General features: G+C 40.3%; 1 protein-coding gene across 1 annotated transcript in view; it reads left to right on the plus strand.

The window, feature by feature from the left end:
* si:ch211-176g6.2 (ras-associating and dilute domain-containing protein) overlaps nucleotides 1-23,757 on the plus strand; it is a 52,124-nt gene extending 28,367 nt beyond the window's left edge. The window contains exons 6-18 of the mRNA XM_047378181.1: nucleotides 801-1,097; nucleotides 1,208-1,612; nucleotides 3,517-3,554; nucleotides 3,646-3,863; nucleotides 3,981-4,093; nucleotides 11,235-11,484; nucleotides 13,243-13,415; nucleotides 14,627-14,771; nucleotides 14,878-15,059; nucleotides 16,075-16,402; nucleotides 16,487-16,686; nucleotides 21,039-21,178; nucleotides 21,284-23,757. Of these exons, the coding sequence (XP_047234137.1) occupies nucleotides 801-1,097; nucleotides 1,208-1,612; nucleotides 3,517-3,554; nucleotides 3,646-3,863; nucleotides 3,981-4,093; nucleotides 11,235-11,484; nucleotides 13,243-13,415; nucleotides 14,627-14,771; nucleotides 14,878-15,059; nucleotides 16,075-16,402; nucleotides 16,487-16,686; nucleotides 21,039-21,178; nucleotides 21,284-21,377 (2,583 nt within the window). The 3' untranslated portion in view covers nucleotides 21,378-23,757. The remainder of the gene's footprint in view (nucleotides 1-800; nucleotides 1,098-1,207; nucleotides 1,613-3,516; nucleotides 3,555-3,645; nucleotides 3,864-3,980; nucleotides 4,094-11,234; nucleotides 11,485-13,242; nucleotides 13,416-14,626; nucleotides 14,772-14,877; nucleotides 15,060-16,074; nucleotides 16,403-16,486; nucleotides 16,687-21,038; nucleotides 21,179-21,283) is intronic.
* The last annotated feature ends 1,024 nt before the right edge of the window (nucleotides 23,758-24,781 follow it).

Consider the following 24,781-nt stretch of genomic DNA (forward strand, 5'->3'; position numbering starts at 1 on the left):
ATACATCCAAGGCCGAGGGCTCCGCCAGATGTTCCCAGCAGACCCTCACTATACATTTGGGCCTGCCAAGTCTGTCCGGCTTTCTCCTCTTCCAGCGGATACAACTCACCACCAGGTGGTGATCAGTGGACAGCTCAGCCTCTCTCTTCACCCGAGTGTCCAAAACATGCAGCCAAAGGTCTGAGGACACGACAACAAAGTCAATCATCGACCTCCTGTCAGGGTGTCATGGTGCCAAGTGCATTGATGAACACCCTTATGCTTGAACATGATGTTCATTATGGGCAATCTGTGACAAGCAGAAACAAATGTTTGCCACACATTTTTTCCATTTGTGGATAACAGCTCTCACTGCAGTTCACTGGAGTCCAAAATCTTTTTTTCCAGAATGATAGATGTCAATTACTTGATTTCTTGTCTAACATGTGATGCATGCTTTAAAGTTACATGCCTCTTGTTAAAGTAACCAGTGAAGTACAGCTCTGCACTGCTAAACATTTCTCGATAGGGGATGCCTTGATTTTTATTGTGAATCTGATCATTTCCTTTTAGCCACAGATGAAAGTCTTTGCTTAATAAATAAACCTCGGCTACATGTGCTGGAGGATATAATTCATTTCAGTTGTGTCAAACCTGCTTTCAGTTTGTTTTACTGCCACCAAATGGCCATAGATGTCCAGTTGAATAATCTATAAGCAAACAAGTACAAAGCACCACCTACAGGAGTGGTTCTTCAGAGAAGATGTTGCATGGAAATACACAAACTGTTGTAAATAACTGCTGTAAATCTCTCCTCTCAGGACTTTGTCATCTACTTGCTAGCGGCCCCGCACATTCTTATTGGCCAGCAAAGGGATTATGAAGACAAGTCACATGTTGACATCCTCCTCTTTGCTGATGATATCCTTCCAAACCACTGCTTCTTTAACCGCCACAGCGTTGGCGGTCCCATCATGCTCTCGCCTTGCAAAAATGCTGCTGTTACGAGGAATGGTGAAGCTGTGAAAGATGATGTGCTGCTGAGCTCCAGTGATGTTATCGGGCTGGGAAAGCATTACCTTTTCCTTTTCAGGGATCCCTTAGCTTCAGTGCGAAAGGTAAGATTGTGCCTGACAAAGAGGACTGACAGAATTCTGTAGTCTGCTGTAGAACCAAAAAGGACACAACTCTGCACATTCATATTTTCTTTTTTTTTTTCCAACTGCAGGAAGTAAGTGGTGCTTCTCCTGAACCCATATTGTCTGTTGTTCCATGGATACTCTGTCTCAGCCCTCCTGCAGCACCAACCATACACAGTACAGCAATGATCCACTGCATTCCAAACTGCACAGACCTCTGGGGCTTGACCTGCAAGCAGTCTCAGAACAAAGTCCCTCCATTTCTAACATCACCCAGAGGCCACATTCTGACTTTGAACTATAATGCTGAGCATGAAGATCGCATTGTCAAGGAGATCTTTGCTATAGAAGTTGGCAGCAGCATTGATGGAGCCCCTCTGACAGTTTCCTTTCTGCTGAGCCTGTGTCTTCAGTACGCATCAGCCCATCTTCATAATTCAGATCTCCGCAGACTCCTGCTGCTGAGTGCGAGTCACGTCCAAAGTGCCATGTGGGTGAGTTGTGGTTAAGCAGGCAGAGTGAGTAAAAGTTCTAATCTTTAGAAATCAACTAAGACACGATAATTTTTATATATATGTATATATCGCTTCCCCCAACATTTACACACAGAGAAGAGTCAAGTCAACCATGACCCATACATGTTAACCTCAAGTGCCACAGGATGTTTATTTTTTTAAATTTCTTTATGAAATCTTGAATAAGGTTTTTACTTCATTTACACATGGCATAGCTGTCGCACATCGTTGCTCCAGTGTCATTTCAACTTTATTGTTTATATAGTTTTTACGCATTTTCCTAACCATTTCATCATCTTGACCATATTTTGTTGTTTTGAATTTTTTCTGGTTGTTTCATCTTTCATTTTAAAACAGTGTTATATTATTATTATAAAATTATAAAAATACAATTATAAATTTGATCATAAGTCATAACGCTAGACAAAGCCAACTCTATGGTCAGTTGCTGCAGCTGTACAGGTTTTGTTTTCAGGGGGGCTTAGCATTAGCACTCGCTCTCGTCTGGTGATTGTAAGGTTTTAAACTTTGCGTGCTCCAGTAGGTGGCACTGGTTCAGGTGTTAAAACAGATTGCTTGTAAGCTCAGACTTTGTCGGAACATGTGCTCAACATAATTTACAGTGCACATTCCTTTGTTTTTTATCCAACTTTAAATAGCTAATATACCTCCACAAGACTAAACTGTTTGGCCCTTCTTGTCAGCGGTGTCATTCACTGTTTCTTCTGTCCTTTCTTCTTTTGGGATACTCATTTAATTATCTTTTTTCCATTAATGTCCTACCTGTTAGCTGACATAGGAGGCTACAGCTGCACAAACATTAGTATCTGGTAGCTACTGTGCTGTCTGCGTCAACCTACCTTTGTGCCGCTCTATTATAGTAACATAATTGGTTCAGCGTTCTGTTCCAGCCACACGATTGGTCTAGCGCAGAGCAACTCTTATTATCATTGGCTCTTTATCTTATTTGTATATGTATTTATATCAACCCTTCCTCATATGTCTATTTAGGAAAAATTATTTTGAGCTATTTATTGCTATTGTCTGATCATGCAGCTCTAGGTGGGATATTAAAAAAAATACTACATCAGTTTTGTTTTCTCCAAGTGACACTATTACTGTGCAGATGGAGAACAAGGGACATTAGTTTTACTGTCTTGCCATGAATTCTCATCTTATTTAGGCCTGGACTTTGACTAGGCCATTCTATTACATAAATATTCTTTGATCTAAACCTTTCCATCATAGCTCTTGCTATATGTTTTGTATGAAGTCTTTTGCCACTCCTGACAGGTTTTCTTCCAGGCTGCCCCTGTATTTAGCTCCATCCATCTTCCCATCATCCCTGCCAACTTCTCTGTCTGTGCCAAAAAAAAGCAACCCCAGAACGTGATATTGCCACCTCCATGTTTCATGGTGGGGATGAAGTGGTCAGGATCAGGGTGATGTGCAGTGTTAGTTAAATTCTGGTCTCATTTGAGCAAAGCACCTTGAACACCACATGTTTGCTATGTCCCCTGCATGGATTTAGACAAACTGCAAACAGGACCTCTTAAGGCTTTTTTTCAACAATGGTGTTTTTCTTGCTACTTTTCTATCTAGGCCAGATTTGCAGATTTGTAAATAATACCTGTCCTGTCAATAGATTCTCCTTCCTGAGCTGTGGATCTCTACAGCTCCTCTGATTAATGCTCTACTTGCTCAGCCTTTTAATTTAAGGGATCAGCCAAGTCTTAGTAACTTTGTAATTGTGCAATGCTTTTCCATAGTTAGATGATGGATTGGTAGAGAACTTCAAGACATGAAAATGATTTAATAAATCTGGATAAAACCTGCTATGATTTAAAAAGACTCACTGCAGGTTATCTCTTCTTCTCATGCAGGAGTGGACCTCTAAGATAGCTGCTGTTTATCCTGGAGTGTAAGCTCTATTTTTCTTTTTCAATTTTTGTTTGTTTCTTTTTTTTACAATTTTATCGAGGGCACTTCAGATGTTTGCTTTCATCTCGTAGTAAGGGTTTGAATCCCAAAGACCTCGACGTACCCAGCCTGAATGAGGTGATTTCAGGATTGCGCCCCCTGGTGGTGTGGATGGCCAACAGCCTTGAGCTGCTGCAGTTCATTCAACATCAGCTGCCACTTATTCTGGAGTGGAGAAACCGCAAGGAGAAGGGATGGGGGGTGGAAGAAGACTGGGAAGATGCTGAAAGCAAGGAAGTAGAGAACTTAGGTTGGTGGCTTTGCTGATGCAGTGATAATGTATTAGCCAGTTTGCAATTTTTCTGTATATTAAACTCAAATATGACAATTCTTGGATATAGATCAATTTATGAACATGCTTTTACAGCGATGCTGGAGCTCCATCTGTCCCATGTTCGTTCAGCCAGCGAGGAGACAATGGCTGTTCTGGAAGAAGTCATCTTGCTGGCCTTTCAGCAGTGTGTCTACTACATCACTAAGGTAACAGCAGATAGCACAATAATTTGATACCGCAATCCTGTGAAATTTGCTGTCTTGCATTGAAGTCTGGACAGCTGGATATTTTGGGAACATTTTGGCCAGAGCAGTAGATTCTGACAGCACCCTCCTGTCCGATCACTAATGACTTAAATATGTAGCTCGAGACATTGATATAATTAGAAATGGGCAGAGAATAAAGAGCCTGTTCAGTAACCTTTGCAGCTTTTTAACAGACTGAGGGATTACATTGTAAAACTATACTGGGTGCATTGTGACATAGTAGAGAAAAAGCATACCAAGGGCTTTTGTGCATGTTTGTGCTTGTGTATAAAGTGATGATGAAGAATGGATGCCATATATACTGCATGAGCCATTGCTCTTTCACATAAAGAATTTCTAAACTGAAATAAAAGGTTTGGATGGAAACTAAATAAAGTAATTCGGAATTGTGTTTTTCTTACTGTTCTTGAAAAGTAAGTTTACCAAAAAACCCACATTTAGACATCCACAGCTCAGGTAGGAGGACAACTATTACTTGTGTACTCCACAGGTCTGCATTTATGGAAGAAGGGCAAGAAAGAGCCATTATTGACAGGAATCCTTAAAACATCCCATATGCCACAAGCCATGTAGATGAGTCAGATGAGACAAAAATGTAACTTTTTTGCCAGCATGCTAAATGCTATAAGTGCTGATAAACAACATCTGCTTAGAACCCTGAATATAGCATTCCCACTTTAAAACATGGTTGAAGCGGCATCATGCTGTGGGGATGTAAAAAAAAAAACAACTGGTCAGAGTTAATAGGGACAAGCATGGTGCTAATACAGGTCCTTCTCAATAAATTAGCATATTGTGATAAAGTTCATTATTTTCTATAATGTCATGATGAAAATTTAACATTCATATATTTTAGATTCATTGCACACTAACTGAAATATTTCAGGTCTTTTATTGTCTTAATACGGATGATTTTGGCATACAGCTCATGAAAACCCAAAATTCTTATCTCACAAAATTAGCATATCATTAAAAGGGTCTCTAAACAAGCTATGAACCTAATCATCTGAATCAACGAGTTAACTCTAAACACTTGCAAAAGATTCCTGAGGCCTTTAAAACTCCCAGCCTGGTTCATCACTCAAAACCCCAATCATGGGTAAGACTGCAGACCTGACTGCTGTCCAGAAGGCCACTATTGACACCCTCAAGCAAGAGGGTAAGACACAGAAAGACATTTCTGAACGAATAGGCTGTTCCCAGAGTGCTGTATCAAGGCACCTCAGTGGGAAGTCTGTGGGAAGGAAAAAGTGTGGCAGAAAACGCTGCACAACGAGAAGAGGTGACCGGACCCTGAGGAAGATTGTGGAGAAGGGCCGATTCCAGACCTTGGGGGACCTGCGGAAGCAGTGGACTGAGTCTGGAGTAGAAACATCCAGAGCCACTGTGCACAGGCGTGTGCAGGAAATGGGCTACAGGTGCCGCATTCCCCAGACCTGGGCTACAGAGAAGCAGCACTGGACTGTTGCTCAGTGGTCCAAAGTACTTTTTTCGGATGAAAGCAAATTCTGCATGTCATTCGGAAATCAATGTGCCAGAGTCTGGAGGAAGACTGGGGAGAAGGAAATGCCAAAATGCCAGAAGTCCAGTGTCAAGTACCCACAGTCAGTGATGGTCTGGGGTGCCGTGTCAGCTGCTGGTGTTGGTCCACTGTGTTTTATCAAGGGCAGGGTCAATGCAGCTAGCTATCAGGAGATTTTGGAGCACTTCATGCTTCCATCTGCTGAAAAGCTTTATGGAGATGAAGATTTCATTTTTCAGCACGACCTGTCATCTGCTCACAGTGCCAAAACCACTGGTAAATGGTTTACTGACCATGGTATCACTGTGCTCAATTGGCCTGCCAACTCTCCTGACCTGAACCCCAAAGAGAATCTGTGGGATATTGTGAAGAGAACGTTGAGAGACTCAAGACCCAACACTCTGGATGAGCTAAAGGCCGCTATCGAAGCATCCTGGGCCTCCATAAGACCTCAGCAGTGCCACAGGCTGATTGCCTCCATGCCACGCCGCATTGAAGCAGTCATTTCTGCCAAAGGATTCCCGACCAAGTATTGAGTGCATAACTGTACATGATTATTTGAAGGTTGACGTTGTTTGTATTAAAAACACTCTTCTTTTATTGGTCGGATGAAATATGCTAATTTTGTGAGATAGGAATTTTGGGTTTTCATGAGCTGTATGCCAAAATCATCCGTATTAAGACAATAAAAGACCTGAAATATTTCAGTTAGTGTGCAATGAATCTAAAATATATGAATGTTAAATTTTCATCATTACATTATAGAAAATAATGAACTTTATCACAATATGCTAATTTTTTGAGAAGGACCTGTACAGGGCCATCCAGGAAGATAACCCCTTAAAGGCTGCAAAAGACTTGCAAAAGTAAGACAATGACCCCGTAAATAAGGTCAGAGCTACAATGGAATGGTTTGGATTAAGACACATTTATGTGTTAGAATGCCCAAGTCAAAGTCCAGACCTAAATCCAACAAAGAATCTGTGGCAAGACTTTAAAATTGCTAAATAAAGATGCTCTACATCCAGTCTGATTGGGCTTGAGCAATTTTACAAAGCATTTTGGGTAAAAATCTCCACAAATGAACTAACTAGCAGGACTATTTGTAAAGAAAACTATAAAACCATGTGTTTCTTTTTTTTTCAAATTCTTAGTGAACTATCAAATAAAGTCCCCAAAAGAATGCAGAAATTTCCAACGGGTGTGAATACTTTTGCAAGATATTGAACCAATGCCTTTGCACTTTGGTCACACTGCTTTTAATAAGGTTCCAACCAAACTAAGCCCATGCAAAGCCAGTTTTATACAGCTCAGAAACAGTTGTTATACCATGTAACAAACTAACAGTGCGAAATTGCTTATAGTTGGAAAGTAACTGTTTTGGGTTTAATCTGAACAGATGGGAATACAACACTGCAATTGTAAACGAGGATGCTGTGTTTGGAGCCACAAGAGTGGGCACAGTTTTTAAGAACATTTGATATTTGTGCTGTTTTTCACCTAGGTTCTGGCACCAAGCCACAAAACGTCTTACCAAACTGAGACAAAACGGATTAGTTACACTTCCGCAAGACAGCCAGCCATTCAGACTGCTGTGTGGGCTGGGTTTTGTGGTTCTGTTGGAAATAATAAATCTGCCTATTAAATCAAACTGTGATCAACCCTAACCTACAGGATAAAATGGAGCTATTGGATGTAAAAACAATCAGGCTGGTGTCAAAAACCCAAAGACCTTTATCAAAAGGCAGCTAGGTTAGCCGTTTTCTCAGATTTATCACTTGCTATGCTGGGATAGGTGAAAGGTATACACTGGTGGAGTGATTTCAATTTATTGTAACTGATCATGGATAACTATATGTCCCAAAATATCTGAACTAAAGGCAAACTGTCAGTCTTTTCTCTCCACAGTGTTGTTTTAATGAGTTTATATTTCTCTTTGTTAGTGTTCCTTAAAAAAGAGAAAAGTGTACGTGAACACTACAGAATCCAGCTCTGCTCTTTTGCACTGAAGCAGTACCACACCCATGGAAGCGTGTCCAGGAAAGTTTCAGACAAGTTTCCAGTGGAGCTGCGTAGGCGTGGGTCAACATGCTGTCCAGAAAATACTATTGAACACATTCCCCTATTTCAGTTAACAGAATGACATCTAAAAACGGTCTTTACTATTACCCCACCACAAATCAGAGGCTGATTGGTTGGGACCAGTAGTAAATTATCCTTCTTCCGATGTCCTGGTTACTCCAGAATCAGCAGTTGAAGAACCATGCGTGATGACATGCTGAGACTGAAGCCAAATCAAAGACAGCATTAGCGGTTTGCCCTGATGTTAGCAGCAGCCAAGTCAAGGCCTCACATGTTGTGCCAGCTGGAACTCAGATCTGTGTCTGATGCATCAGGTTACAGCCTCCTATATAATGTGGTTTCACAGGCAGGAAGACACTAAGAATGTTGAGTCTTCGGAGAGGAAACTATAGGAATTCGTCGACAAATGCCGTCCTGTAAGTTTGACTCAGCACATTATTGTTGAGTGCAGTGGCTGTGGTTATCTGACTACCTGCTCCTATACATGTGAACACCATTGTTTCTCTCAGGAAAGTTCGCCAAATGAACTAAATGATTTCAAGATGTGGTTTTGTCATAGCAACCATCTAAAATATGGTTAGTAAAAATGTTTGTTTAAAAAAAATCCATTACAGGGCTTTGCAAAAGTATTCACTTACATTAAACTCTTGATTTTGTTTAGTTAAAACCACAAAAACATCAATACATTTTATTGGGATTTTATATGGTAGACCTAACAGAAGGACAATAATGCATGTTTTCAACACTTTTTACAAATAATTCTGAAAAGTTTGGTTTCAGTTTGTACTTTTGTGTCAGGATCTGTGCTTTGTGTGTCTGTTGGTGCTTTTATTGTGCTCAGCCCCTAGATGGCGTGGAATCTGGAGGAGAGGTCACAGGTGTTCGCTATTCCCCTGATTATTCTGCAGAGGACTATTTAAGGAGGAGGCTGCCAGCAACTCACTGCCAGAGTGTTTCCCTTAGTGGTACTACTCAGTCACGTTACCTTTGCCTTTGACCTTGCCTTGTACACCAAGTAACTTTGTCTTTGTATCCTGCAGGTTTCCTGAATCTGATTTTGCCTTGCATTGAATCCTGCCTGGATAAACCATCTTCTGGAAGGAAGCAATCCAGTTCCATGAACAAAGACTCAAGTCTCTCATGACTTCGTTGGATCACGTCGGCTGGCAGCCTCCTCATTCCTGCGTACCTCGGACCTCCATCTGCGAACCCTGTCCACCCTCCTCCCTCCATTGCACCTCGTGGATTACAAACCCTCCTGGCTTACCATATCCACCAACTTCAGTCTCACCGGCAAACAACCACTTGGTTTCTCCACTCCCCCTCTGGCGGATCCCTCCACCATTCTTTGTAAGACAGATTTATTATTTTCATGAGTTCAGCCCCAGAGTTATCCCTGCTTACCTGGTTCATTACCCTGGTTTCAGTTCCCTGCATTATTCACCCAGTTGTAAATAAACACTTTACCGAACAATACCGTCTCCTGAATTGCTTTCTGCATGTGGGTCAAATCCTTTAAACTTAATATGACATTTTGTAGAACCACCCAGTGTTGCAGTCATTGGGGTTTGGCTCAACCAGCTTTACACATGAAATTTCTGTCCATTTTTCTATCCAAAACATCTCAAGCTAAGTCATATTGGATGAGAACATCTACAAACAGCGATTTTAAGTTTTGTCACAGATTCTCATTTGGATTTAGATTTGGGCTTTGATTGGACCATTGTAAAACATGACTTAGTTTTGATCTAAACCATATTATAGTCCAGCTGGGAGGTAAATCATCGCTCTGGTCTCTAGTATTTTACTGCCTCTGAAGGGTCTTCACTCAGTATTGCCCTGTCATTTGCTGTATTCATCTTCCCGTCAATTCTGATCAGCTTCTCTGTCCCTGTTGAAGACAAGCATCCTTTCAAATTAGATTTTTTGAGTTGTTTCATTTTAACCTATTCAACTAAACATGCTTATTTTTTTAAGCCAGCTTTTACTGGTTAAACTGTATTGTTGATTAATCTTATTAATCAAGATTTACTAAAAACAATATTACCAGCAACTCTGTTTGCATTACTGTTGTGATTTCTCAAACATTTGTTTTCTGTTAAACAAATCTCCTGGGATTTAAACTGACAACAAAATTCAGAAATATTCCTAATACATGAAAACTACAAGAATATTTTCTTGCTTGACTGAAACAAACATAAATAGGTTGAGGCTGCATTCACCATGTGAGCCTATTGTACTTAAAGATAGTTGGATTTGGGGGTGAAGTAAATTCATACTGGTAGTGTCTTTAAAGCTTGAGTTAAAAAAAATGTGTGAGCAAAAATCTTAAAAACACTGAACTCCATACCTTACCCACCATCATGTCCTTTCAGTACCACATTCACAGATTTTATGATAAAGGGATTTTTGACACCTTTGAAGTGTTTTCACCAAAACGTTTTGGAGTTTGACAAAAACAGTATAAAATGAAAGCTTGCCTTTTCTTCTATGTCCCAATACAAAGAGCTTTTAGACTCTGTTCCTCTAAAATATTCCGTGATTATTATTTACAAGGAAAATTGTATTGGGATGAAACACAACAGGCGCCACCGGTATGCAAGTATTTCAGCTCAAAAGACATTTTGATGAATAAAAACACACTATAAGCAGGCTTGTGGGCAGACTGTGTTTATTTGTCCGCCACAGTGAATACACACATAAGCAGACAATGCTGTGTTTTTTAATATTTGCCTTCAGACTAATGCATGCCATGCATGGAGGTGGTCATCTCTAAAACAGTGCCGCTGAGAATATAGTTCTCTCTGGCTTGTCTGCATTAGTGACATTTTCCAGGATTATTTTGTCAAATGCTCTGTCGTTTCCATTGTCTTCTGCAGCCCAGTCCTTTATGGTGTTTTGTTAATTTTGGGTTCACCCTGGCTGCAAGAACCTTGCAGTAATTGTAAAGGGGGCTGCTCACATTGGTTCCCTTCAATGCTCTTCACTCAGCAGCTCTCTTTGCAGCACAATGCTAAGAAACCCACATTCAAAGCCACATTCAGCTGTTTAGGAATGAGGATCTATGGCTGGCCCTAAGATCAGATACTTTGTGGGCATAGGAGTGAGATCCTAGGGTCTGTGTACAATTGGCCTGAACAAAGCTGCGGTTGTTTGGCCCCACTCTGAACAACAGGAAAACCTTTGGATGAAAAAGTGAAAATGTTAGAAATTCCATTGTTCTTTATATGTGGAACTACTTGTGCCAAAGTAAACCTGTATCAGCTATGTTTTAGTGTGAGATTTAGACATGCGGAAGTTATATGGGTGGTCTGAAATTTGACCTGAAGGGTTACATGTTTTAGTTTCTCCCAGCAATTGAATCACCTACCACGATGTTAACGTTTCCAGTCTCTAATTGACCCACAGGAATTGTCAATGGTGTCCAGATCTGCATGGATACATGAGTCACATCAAGTTTCTTTTCCATCCAACTAGTTCCTGTATCCAGTCCTGCCGAGCATTCTGGACTGCAATCCTTTCAAGGAGAGTCCCGGATACTGTAGTCAGAGCCTGGGTGGCGGTGGAATACACATCCCTGTGGAGATCAGGCAGGTAGTGGAGGTTCTGAATGAAAGCTGGAGGCTGCTTTTAGACTGCCAGGTCCACCCAGAGGTTTCCTCTCAGCTCGTTGGCTACCTCTTCTACTTCATAAACGCTTCACTCTTCAACTCACTTATGGAGAGAGGTACTTATATCAACACATAAAAACAGAGACAATACGTTAAGAACAGTGTAGAGTGCTTTGCAAAAGTATTAATACCCCTTGAACTTTTTCATATTTTCTCATGTTACAACCACAAATTATGTATTTTATTGGGACTTTTTGTGAAAGACCAACTAAAAGTAGTACATAATTGTAAATCGCAGCCTCTAACAGGCTTTTTCTCAGTTTTGGCTTGTATTTGTTCCATCTATATTCCCATCAACTTTGACCAGCTTCCCTTCCATGGAAAAGAAAAGCATCCCCACAGCATGATGCTGCTGCTGCAATATTTCATGTTTTCCTACTCAAGCTGTGGATCTCCTCAGCTCCTCCAGAGTTACCATGGGCCTCTTGGTAGGTCTGCAGTTGTTTCATATGTTGCTTTTCATGTGGGATTTGCCATTTGGTCCAGTGCTAACCACTGTTAGGAATACAAGCCAAAAACAATTTATTGTATGCATTCGTGCACTAAATTAACATGTTCACAAACATATATTCTACAACCAGATGTGCAAATGCAAAGTTTATACTTGAAAAATGTTACTAATTCTATAGGTGCAGGAGCCATAATGAATATAATGCAGACCTGATCCAACTTTGGTGACCTTTCCAGTTGTGTTATTTAATCAGGACTCAAACTGTCTGACAAAAAAGTACATAGTCCAAAGAGACCGCACAGATGCTCTTTCAGATTATGGATTGAACAGTGCTCAATGAGACATTCAGAGTTTAGGATATCATTTTATAACCCTATCCAACCTGCTTTAAATGTGCTTGGTCTCCATAAATTATACACAGGTGGACTCTATTTACTTATTAAGTGATTTCTGAAAGTACTTGGAGGCAGATGATTTACTTATGGGTATCAAAGCAAAGATGGCTGAATACAAAAGAACATCTCTCACTGGAGTTTTATTTAGAACAAAATTTAAAAAGCTTCACCTACATTTTTTTCCTTTTGCTTCAAAATAAAATGCTACTTTGTTTTACTGAAATAGAAGTGTAATTAAAACACTAAAATTTGAGGTTGCAACATGATAAAATGTGGTTAAATTCAAGGGTCAATCATAGTTTTGCAAGATACTGTACAGACATCACAAATGAAAGAAATTCCTTTCGGATTCCTTTCAAAAAACAAAGTAAAGTGTGAGTTTGTCACAGGAAGCTAGCATATTAACCTTCAAAGCTAAATATTTAGTTTGAGTAAACAGAGAATTTTGGAGGTATTTTCTGTAACAATAATTATGTAGGACCAATACTGTAAAGCAGAATGTATTAAACAAATCTTGCCAAAATAACTATCTATTATAAAAGCAAAATAAACTAATAAAGAACAGCATATATAACAAGTGGTTAAAAGCTAAAGGACTAGCCGTTAGCTATAGCCTGCAGAGAAACTAATTTATCCAAACTGAAAAAGATCAGATAATTGTTACTTTGGGTAAGATCCTAATTGTTATTAACCAATCCATGATGCCTTACTTTCAATGACCTGTAAGCTTAATGAATGCTTAATGAATGCTAATAAATTGAAAACATATTTAACATAATATAAAACAACTGGTTCGATGTTCCAGTTGTACTTTATTCTTCTTCTTGAACATACGCCCACCAAAATTGAGCACTGATGTCAGGGCCATAGTGTTTCTGTTTACCAATGACCATTCCCGGGCTTCTATGAAAACTCTAAAAGAGATTTTTTTAATGTCCCTAATCAGCTATTTCTTCATGTGCACCTAGGCTCAGAACCAGGCTTCTACCAGTGGTCCAGAGGTGTGCGAATGCGAGCCAATCTTGACCTGGTCCTGGACTGGGCCCACGTAGCAGGACTTGGAGAACTGGCCTTGGAGCACACACAAACTCTCTCGTCAGCTATCAGCCTGCTGGCTACACCAAGAAAAAATTTACTGCAGGTACAAAAAAACCACCCAGCTAAATTGTCTCCTGACAGGGCAGGCAGAAAGAATGATGGGATGTATGAAGACTGGGAGGAGGGAAATGATACCCTAACAAATTTTGCTTGTCATTTGGCAAAACATATTGTGATTTGAGATACTGTCTGATGAAGCTCTTATCAATCTTTTTTTCAAATACAGCTTTCTGACATTCTCAGACTAAATAAGGATTGTTGAAGGTTTTGGACCACAATAGAGGATGGGTCAGGACTTTTGAATGATGTTCTGTTAAAAGGTTATGAGCAGTGATTATCTTACCTGCTCTAGATTAGCATCTTCATTTACCTTAACTGTCTTTTTTACTTTAACTGGTTTACTTGAACCCCATTTTATAAACCTTTAAACCCTCGTAACATTTGCATTGTATGGTTAAGGTTCTCACAGAGTCGGGCGCACTTGACTTCGCATACAGGAGGCGGACTCAATGCATACGTCCACCGGACGTGTTTTTTATGATCATATATGTGTATGCAGTGTTACAGAATAAACTGCAAAAAAAGTATCCACATTAAACTGTTTTATATGTGACACACTGCTCCGAGCCACCAGTCGCTGCCACTGACAGGTGTACTCTCCACCTATCTATCTATCTATCTATCTATCTATCTATCTATCTATCTATCTATCTATCTATCTATCTATCTATCTATCTATCTATCTATCTATCTATCTATCTATCTATCTATCTATCTATCTATCTATCTATCTATCTATCTATCTATCTATCTATCTATCTATCTATCTATCTATCTATCTATCTATCTATCTATCTATCTATCTATCTATCTATCTATCTATCTATCTATCTATCTATCTATCTATCTATCTATCTATCTATCTATCTATCTATCTATCTATCTATCTATCTATCTATCTATCTATCTATCTATCTATCTATCTATCTATCTATCTATCTATCTATCTATCTATCTATCTATCTATCTATCTATCTATCTATCTATCTATCTATCTATCTTGGATGCCATTATCTTTGACTTGTTAGTAAAATTTAAAGAGGCAAGAGCAGTAGCTGTGTTTTATGTAGGAGGACAATCCTCCATTAAGTCCTAAGAGTGAAACCATGTTTTTATTTTCATGGTCACAACAAAGATATAGTTTCTTGGAAATGTATAGAAAAATGTTTTTCTTTGTTGTGTGTGCATGTGTAGACGCCATGGGCAGCCTTGCGCTCTGAGTACCCCGCCCTGAGTCCGGCCCAGCTGAACCACCTGCTGAGTTTGTACAGCCCCGTCTCATCCTGTGCACAAAGATGGGCTCCATCAGCACAGGATCAAGCAGGAGCTCACATAACAGGTGATAAGTCCTTCTACTTTGAAAGAGGATCAACTGTCATTCTTAAAGGCAATGTTTAACAGTAATGTTTTGTTTTCTATTTTGCAATTTGCCACACTTCCCTTAGCTGATGTCCTGGAAAGTTTTGACACCCATCATCCGCTGGAGCTTCCCAACGAAGGTTATCAGCTTCAGCTCAGAAGACCAGTGACAGACCCAGCTCTAAGGGAACAGCTGCACAAACTCAAGGAATTTATTACCACACTGTCTGACTCCCGGATTAATGCTACAGATGCTAGGAACCACCAGGTCACAAAATAGTGATTTACCCTTTTTTATTTTTATGTACCTTTTGATATGAGCAAATGCGTGCATGGGTGTCTGTCCTGTTTGTCTATGTTGGTTCTCTGACCATCAATTACTGGGTGAGACACTAGCCCTCAGAATGATTTTCTTGCTATGTAGATGTCTAATATATGTAAATAATAATGGGAAGTGAATAGCCTTTGAAGCTCTTTGATTCTTAAAGCTCGGAATTTCACTTAAGCTGCTGTCAGCTTCCTTTGTTGGCATATATGTTGGCATACTGAAATGTGTGTTAAGTGGGTCTAAACACGAGGAAATTGTCACTTCTTTGAATGCTTTTAATGCACTGCCATTTTGTGTAAAGCATGTGTAATTGAATGAAAGATGTAGAAGTCAGTGTTCTACAGTGCCAGGACAGGGCTCACTGTTTTTGTTGTGATGTCACTGTCTGTTTTTTTCACATTTAAGGATGAACAGACCATCTTGGGATAAACATTTTAAACTCCAAGAGTGTCACCATATGGTCAAATAATTATTAGTTGAATTAATCAGAAAGTAGGTCAGGCTGCTGTCAGTTGGAGCAGCTCAAAGCATTCAACATGTGGAGGTGAGATACTCTTCTTCAGTGCAGATGGATTGTCTGCATAGCATAGTATGAGGTTAAGTAATGCTAATATTGGGTCATTGCTGTCATTGGGTCAATTTGCTTTGTACTTAGTTACATAGTACTAACACTGGCTGATATTCATAGTATATGTGTTGTCTAATTAATGCCTTGTCAGGTGAAGAGCTGAATTAAAATAAAATTGTATAATATTTTTTCCTGTCTACTTTTCCTGTCTGTTTTCCTTTTATTCATATACTTTTAATATTGATTTACAGTGCTGTTATTATAAGTTACAATGCTCAAAAGACGTTTTTTTCACCTTTTGACCTGTGGCCTTTACCTTTTTATGCAAAGCTAAAACTTTACTATTTTATCAAAGCTGCTGTCATACTAAACCCAGCTGTTCTATAGGTTGGAGCTGTTCAGATGGAAGCTGCTCAAGATGACAAGGACAACCTTCAAAGGGCCAGTTTAGAAGCCTGGAATTCATCACCAGATGACCTGATTTTACCTCAGGTGTTATCTCCATCCTCCTCCTGTCAGAATGAGCTCAGCACCAGTGATGCACATATGGTAGCTAAAAAGCTAACACATCTGGAGCTGACAGAGACCAGTGAGTTGAAGAGGTCAGCTCTGGACCCTCCGTGTCTGTTCACCCCATCTAAAACACCACAGAAAATAGAGCTGATGGAGGCTGACAGTGGAACAGTCCCCCCACCCTCCCATGTGGACAGTGAAGGTGCAGTAATCCTTTTTTTAAATTCATGTTCTTCTGCTATGTTTTGATAAATGGAACTGAACATGCTTTTAAATTTCGCCTCAGGTGGCTTAGTATCTGAATGTCTGGCTGCACTGAATACAGACCATTTAAAATCAGACTGCAGCAGTGTGAAAGGACTTGTGGAGCTAAAAGAGGAGGAAGAGGAGGCTGAAGAAGAGGAAGCAGATCACAATGATGAGGTTTTCAGTTTGGAGCTGGAGCGAGATGAAAGGGGACTTGGCCTTGTTCTGGTAGACACAAGGGTCAGTAAAGTTAATAAATTAAGTAAACAAGTAACCAGTTCATTATACGACAACATGTAGGTATTGGCTAACATGAGATTCTAATTTTTCATGCTATTACAGTATTAGTCCAAATAGAAATGTTATGATTAGGGTATCCCAGTTATTTTTACCAGTGCTGCCAACTTAGCCACTTTGTCAGTGTTGGCTGTATACATAGCTCTGGTTTAAACCTACAGTCATATTCTATAACTTAGAACAATATTGAAAAGTTCATTTATTTCAGTAACACAATTATCTAAGTGAAACACATTATATAGATAATTTACATACAAACTGATATTTTCAAGCCTTTATTTCTGCCTGATGAGTTTAAGCTTACAGCGAAGAAATGTGGGCTTAACAAAAAGTTTGTTTAATACCTGCTTAAAGGTTATTTTCCAGAGTACTTTATTCTGACAAACGAGCCTCATCTGAGGCATGTTTTGATTTATTGAATATGTCTGTTTGAATTTTAGACCTATACAGTTTGTCTACGTAGGTTTAGACCAAGCAAAACCACCAGGTTGAAAAGTGGTTCAAAAAGAATTCATAAGGTCCACAAAAAAGTCTGTAAATCATGGCAGAAACCCAATGGTCTAAAACTATATGCCACTTTTCCAGTCTTATTGACCACTCAAAGCACTTTATACTACAGCCATGTTCACAAACATTGACACATTCATTGAGATGCAGATTTGTAGGCAACCTGGGGTTAGTGCCTTGTCCAGGGACACATTGGGGTACTAGGGGAAGCTGGAATTAAACCCACAACTTTTCTCTTCCAACTCAAAGACAGCTGGATTGGATTCAGTATGAACTAATGTTCTCCTTTTGTAGTTGTGATATGTCAGTAATAATATCTAACTACACTCTTATACAGCAGCAGCTGGGTCACTTTTGCAGGCCCTAAGCCTGGATAAAAGAGGATGATTGAAATTGCGAAAAAAAGAATCAATAGAAGAAAGTTCAATTGCAGCTCTAAACATGTCAAGGGTAATTTATTTTACCAATTTTGTCTCTCCCACTACATTCCCTCACTTCTTTCCACTTTAAGAACATCCAATAGCTTGTTCCTTAGAGTTGAATTGGCAACAGTAAATTTTACCCTTTTTTATGAAGTGTAACACAGCCAAAAAACAGAAAAGAGGCTGTTGCAGCTCTGTCTGTCTGTCATGTGACCTGCTCTATCTGCTGTGCTTGGATTAACACAGTAGGCACTGAGTGTAGGAAAGCTACAGGGGTTGGACAATGAAACTGAAACACCTGGTTTTAGACCACAATAATTTATTAGTATGGTGTAGGGCCTCTTTTTGCGGCCAATACAGCGTTGATTCGTCTTGGGAATGACATATACAAGTCCTGCACAGTGGTCAGAGGGATTTTAAGCCATTCTTCTTGCAGGATAGTGGCCAGGTCACTGCGTGATACTGGTGGAGGAAAACGTTTCCTGACTCGCTCCTCCAAAACACCCCAAAGTGGCTCAATAATATTTAGATCTGGTGACTGTGCAGGCCATGGGAGATGTTCAACTTCACTTTCATGTTCATCAAACCAATCTTTCACCAGTCTTGCTGTGTGTATTGGTGCATTGTCATCCTGATACACGGCACCGCCTTCAGGATACAATGTTTGAACCATTGGATGCACATGGTCCTCAAGAATGGTTCGGTAGTCCTTGGCAGTGACGCGCCCATCTAGCACAAGTATTGGGCCAAGGGAATGCCATGATATGGCACCCCAAACCATCACCCATAATGTTGTGTGCATTTCAATATTTTGAGCAGAACTGTGCTCTTACCCTGCTAATTGAACCTTCACACTCTGCTCTTACTGGTGCAATGTGCAATCAATGAAGACTGGCTACCAGGCTGGTCCAATTTAGCTATGAAACCTCCCACACTAAAATGACAGGTGTTTCAGTTTCATTGTCCTACCCCTGTATGCAGAGCACAGCTGAAACACTACTCATAACATTTTATGATCTCACTTTATAAGGCTGATCTACTTTTTCTATGATTAGTCTGCACTATTTCACTAAAATTGCACTGAAAAATGTGGCGAGTGGGACCATCAACGAGTCATATTCAAACATTCAGCAAATTACTTAGCGTGGAAATATGGCTAGCAGCAGCAACACGTGAGTTTAATGAAGTTTCTCCTGTGTGAGTTTAGTAGACTTTTCTAAATAATACCTGGTTTTATCCTTTCCCATTTCTGCCTGCAACAAAAACACATCAGGGGAGGACATGTTTGATTGTTTCGGCAGGCCCGACACATCCCTAGTTTTTAAAACTTTCTGCAATTGACACAAAGGAAATATTTGTTACATAATGCTACAAATACTTTAAAAAAAGGGTTCATGGGAGTTTGCCCAACTGGTCCACATGTGTTTTGTGGACCTGGAGAAAGCATTTGACTGTGTCCCTCTTGATGCCCTGTGGGGTGTGCTCCAGGAGTATGGAATCGGAGGCCATTTACTAGGGGCCATCCGGTCCCTGTACAAGCAGAGCAGGAGTTTGGTTCGCATTGCCGGCACTAAATCGGACCTGTTCACGGTGCATGTTGGACTCCAGCAGGGCTGCTGGCTTTGTCACCGGTCCTGTTCATAACTTTTATGGACAGGATTTCTAGGCGCAGCCAAGGGCCGGAGGGGGTCTGGTTTGGGGACCAGAGGATTTCGTCTCTTCTTTTTGCAGATGATGTGGTCCTGCTGGCCCCCTCTAGCCAAGACCTACAGCATGCACTGGGGCGGTTTGCAGCCGAGTGTGAAGCAGCTGGGATGAAGATCAGCTCCTCCAAGTCCAAGTCCATGGTTCTCGACCGGAAAAGGGTGGCTTGTCCTCTTCAGGTTGGAGGGGAGTTCCTGCCTCAAGTGGAGGAGTTTAAGTATCTTGGGGTCTTGTTCACGAGTGAGGGAAGAATGGAGCGGGAGATCAACAGATGGATCGGTGCGGCTGCCACAGTAATGGGGGCGCTGTGTCGGTCCGTTGTGGTGAAGAGAGAGCTGAGCCGAAAAGCGAAGCTCTCCATTTACCGGTCGGTCTACGTTCCTACCCTCACCTATGGCCATGAACTTTGGGTCATGACCGAAAGAACGAGATCCCGGATACAAGCGGCTGAAATGAGCTTCCTCCGTAGGGTGGCCGGGCACTCCCTTAGAGATAGGGTGAGGGGCTCGGTGTAGAGCCGCTGCTCCTCCACATCGAGAGGAGCCAGTTGAGGTGGCTAGGGCATCTATACCGGATGCCTCCTGGACGCCTTCCTCGGGAGGTGCTCCATGCACTTCTCACCGGGAGGATGCCCAGGGGACGGCCCAGGACACGCTGGAGGGACTATGTCTCTCGGCTGGCCAGGGAACGCCTTGGGCTCCCCCCCGGAGGAGCTGGAGGAGGTGTCTGGAGAGAGGGACGTCTGGGCGTCTCTACTGAGTCTGCTGCCCCCACGACCCAGTCCCGGATAAAGCGGAGACGACGAGTACGAGTACTTAAAAAAAATACCTAAAAGCAACAATTATCACCTCAAACTGTGGGATTGCTCTTTCTCTACTGATTGTTTTTCTACCAATTGTTACAGGCAGTTTTATTTGTAATGTGAACTGTGGTTTAAAATGAGAACTGTACTGAATTTTGTGCATCTCAAGTGAAAGTAAAAACTATCGAGTATAACGTTTTTTTGCTTGGACATGGTATTGAGTTTGAAATGAGTTTATTTTACCAGCAGACATGCTAACTTTTGCAGCTCATTTGGAAAGGTTTTTTTAAAAACAATTATTTGACCTTCAATCAGTTTATCATTCAACAAAACACGATTTACCGCTATAACAAAATATTAAAATACACTTAAATTATGGTAAACGGCACAATAAAGCACTCTTATTAATAAAGGGAACTAAAACCAACTTTTTAACAGCTGTAACTGCATAGCAAGCAGTACATCTTTATAATTTGTTTAAATTGTTTGATAGCACATTTTAGCATTCAAACAACATTCAGACTGGAGTTTTATGAAGCTTTGAGAGAAAAAAATTCATTTTTACCAGTAATTTAAAAATATTTTTCAGTCATGTAAAACCACAGAAAACTGAAAACATTCCTGGGAATTTGAACAAAGATTAAATATTTTATAAATTGTTTTTACACCATAGTTTGTCTTGGTTTTGTCAACCACACAGTCCTGTTTCCTGTCACTGCTGCGGTTAGGATACTGACTGCTCATAAGTTGTATGTTGAATGTTGTGTTGCTGATAGACATTCGACATTCAGGCAAAAAGTTTTAAGTGTGAAATCCTTGTCAGTCAGAGCCTGATTCTCAGTTATCATGTTCCCGTCCAGAACACATCCATGAAGGTGAAGGGCATCTTTATCCGTGCAGTTGTTCCAGACACTCCCGCAGCCAAGTGTAAGAAGCTGGAGCCTGGAGACAGGATCCTGGCTGTCAATGGAGTCAGTCTGCTTGGACTGGATTATGAGAGGTAGGAACATTATCCAGTTTAACAAAACACTTCATATTTCAGACTAAAATCCGGATGAACAACCTGATTTACATTACATGTTCTTCGCCTCTTTGCCTCTGTTAGTGGAAAGGAGCTGATCCAGTCATCAGGCGCCAGACTGAGGTTTCTGCTGGCAAGATCACACTTTATGGCTGCAGCCTTACAGACTAAATGCTGACTCTGCAGTTTTTAAGGGACTACTGAACCACCATCAGATCTACATGAGACTGTGAGAGCTTGTTGAAAAATTTAGGACTTGGACAGAAATGCACTAGTATGAGCTTTTGTTTTGGATGTTCAATGTAAACTAGCAGCTTTTGTGATAGAAATTATTGTTTATTAATTGTTGTCTTTAGGCGATACTGTTTTTACTAAATAAGGATTTATCTTTTTTTGGAGTAGAAAAAGCTCTCACTAAAAATTTTAAAATAGAAGAAAAATCCAACCTTTAATTTGAGTGCACTTCCCACAGGAGACAAACAAATATCCACAATAAGAAATCATTGTTTATTTCAAAACACTTGTTGCCACACATATACACAGCTCTTGTGTCAATACTTTGTACAACCCCTTTTTGCAAGTAAGACAGCACTTAGTTTTCATCTATGACATTTCACAGGGTTGGAGCATACAGAGAGAGGGATCTCTAACCATACATCCTTACATAATCTCTCTGAATCATCCAGAGTACTGATCCCTCTGTTATGCTCTTTTCTTTTCAGCTCAGCCCAAATGTTTTCTTTCGAACCCTTCTAAACACTTTTGTGTTGTAAGTCAACAGAGTATATTCCCTAAAGTCTCGGGGATGATTAAGATAATTTTTGGCAAATGTGAGACATGCCTTTATGTTCTATTTGGTCAGCCGAGGGTTTTCTTTTGCAACTCCACCATGGATGCCACTGTAGCCCAGTCTCTATCTTTTTGTTGAATCATGAACTCTACCTTTACTGAGGCAAGTGAGGACTTCAGTGCTTTAGATGTTGTTCTGGGTTCTTTGATGACCTCATGGATGAGATGTTGATGGAGTAATTTTGGTAGGCTGAAAACTTATAGGAAAGGTTCTCACTGTACCATTGGACCACAGGACATTATATTTTTACATGTAATGGCATAGATAGACTTTTTCCTTTAATAAATTCAGTCATCCAGGGGCTATACCCACTTGTCATTACCTCAGTGCTATCTCCAGTGGTCATTGGCCAAAAGGCAGGGTACACCCTGGACAGGCTGGTTTATTACAGGACAACACAGAGACACACAGGACAAACAACCAGGCACACACATGCTCATACGTAAGGGAAATTTAAAGAGACCAGTTAACCAACAGTTATGTTTTTCAACTGTTGGAGGAAGCTGGAGTACCTGGAGAGACCCAACGCATGCACGTGAAGAACATGAAAACACCATACATAAAGACCAAAGGCTGGGATTCAAACCCAGGACCTTCTTGCAGAGAGGCAACAGCGCTACCAACTGCACCACCATAAAGCCCTATATAAAATAAAAATAAAAACATCATTTGAAAATTGTTGGTGTTGTACAACCGCAAACCTGTGCAGGAATTAAACATATAACACTGTGCAAGTTTGATGTTATAAACCCACGATTGTATCTCCGGTCACACTGGACATTGGAAGATAGCAGCCTTCACTGGGTCATCAGTCGATGCTTCTGTCGCACTGAAGAACCACAGACCACTGAATCAAACTGGCCAGCAGAGATTTCCTTACAATTCTTTATCATTCATTGATTCATTGATTCATTGATTCATTCATTCATCTTCTATACAGCTTGAATGAATGAACAATTCTTTATTAGATAGATAATCATACAGTCATAAACATCGGATTAAAATGATTTCTGTTAAAATCGCTGTAGATTTGACTAAACTCCAAACATTTGCCATTGTTATGTGGGGACAGAAAACACTTTTTTCCAGGCATGTCTCCCACAGAACTGGTTGCCATGTAGATGGTGACCAATGACGGTAACGTAGACCCAAGGTGCCAATATTTGCTTCAGTTCTCTGAAAGTGAACTTTGGAGATGTTTTTATCCTCCTTACTGTCGTCCTTACTATAAAACAAAATGTGCATCATCGTGAGGCCTTGTGTTTCTAAGTCTTTTACTTTAAACATTTTAATCAGGTATTTTTAATTTGGTAATCGTCAACAGATATTGTTCCTCTTTACATACATAAGGAGCAGCAACAGAGCAGATCACCGCACCCTCCCCTGGTTTTTGACTTCATCTAGTGGCTGTAATTAACAATGTAGCATGAAGGGCCAAACAAACTTGCATTTGTTTTCATTTGAGACTGTGGTTGGATGTTATCTCAATCAGCAGTTATTCACACAGCTGTAATCCATGTATTTTATGCAGCTTTTGATTTTTGAGAAACTGGTCAAAGCTGGAATGAAAAATTCTTAATTAAAACACTTATTTAAAAACAAATTGTGTTTTGTCAGCCTTTATCCTACAGCCTATATGAATGTTGATTTCATAAAATGTAAAAGTTTTTGTTTTCACAAACAGAATAAATGTTTCACAAGTAATACACTTTGTTTTGTATTACAGATTTGTGTAGAATGATTTCCGGTTTAATTTATTTTCCATTTTGAGCTAATCAAAGGTAGGATAGATTTCTCAAAAGCAGGAATGGATCCTTCTGTCAAGCTACAATCAGGACACCAACTTCCATCATCGAAGAAAAAAAAAAAAACACAGGACGCAGGAAGATGTGTCAGTCAGTCAGTCATTTTCTACCGCTTATTCCATAGTGGGTCGCGGGGAATCTGGTGCCTATCTCCAACAGTCTATGGGCGAGAGGTGGGGTACGCCCTGGACAGGTCGCCAATCCATCGCAGGGCAACACACAAACAACCATGCACACACTCATTCATACACCTAAGGGCAATTTAGAGAGACCAATTAACCTAACAAGCATGTCTTTGGACTGTGGGAGGAAGCCGGAGTACCCGGTGAGAACCCACGCATGCACGGGGAGAACATGCAAACACCATGCAGAAAGACCCCCGGACGGGAATCGAACCCAGGACCTTCTTGCTGCAAGGCAACAGTGCTACCAACTGCGCCACCGTGCAGGAAGATGTGTTTCATTTCAAGTCTTTATTTGTTGTTTTCCATAGCAATGATAAGAACAAACTACAAAGTGGTATAAATCATGACCCTAAGTGTTAAAAAAGCTCTTCATTGTTTTAATTATTTAAACACATAAAAACGTTTATTGCTTCAGACCTGATGCAGACCTGTCTTGTGTGCCAGGGCTCAGCCCAACAGACCCCCTGGCCCAATTTAACAATGTCTATGGACCATGTAGAAATTATCAGCATAATTTTAATATGTTACTATTGCTTAATTCACCTGGGGAAATATGTTCAGTGAAGTGTGATCAAGTAGGTAAACAGTTCAATACAGCCGTCTTTAAGGAATTTTTTACACTAGAGGTGTTTTACATTTAGATGTTTGACATGCTGTCATAGTGTTTCAAACAGGTTTGACCCAGATGCAGAAAGCAATTCAGGAGACAGAGTTTTAACGGTGAGAAGTTTATTAACAGTGT

The sequence above is a fragment of the Girardinichthys multiradiatus genome, chromosome 10 (assembly GCF_021462225.1).
Source record: "Girardinichthys multiradiatus isolate DD_20200921_A chromosome 10, DD_fGirMul_XY1, whole genome shotgun sequence".
In the NCBI taxonomy this organism is placed as follows: Eukaryota; Metazoa; Chordata; class Actinopteri; order Cyprinodontiformes; family Goodeidae; genus Girardinichthys; species Girardinichthys multiradiatus.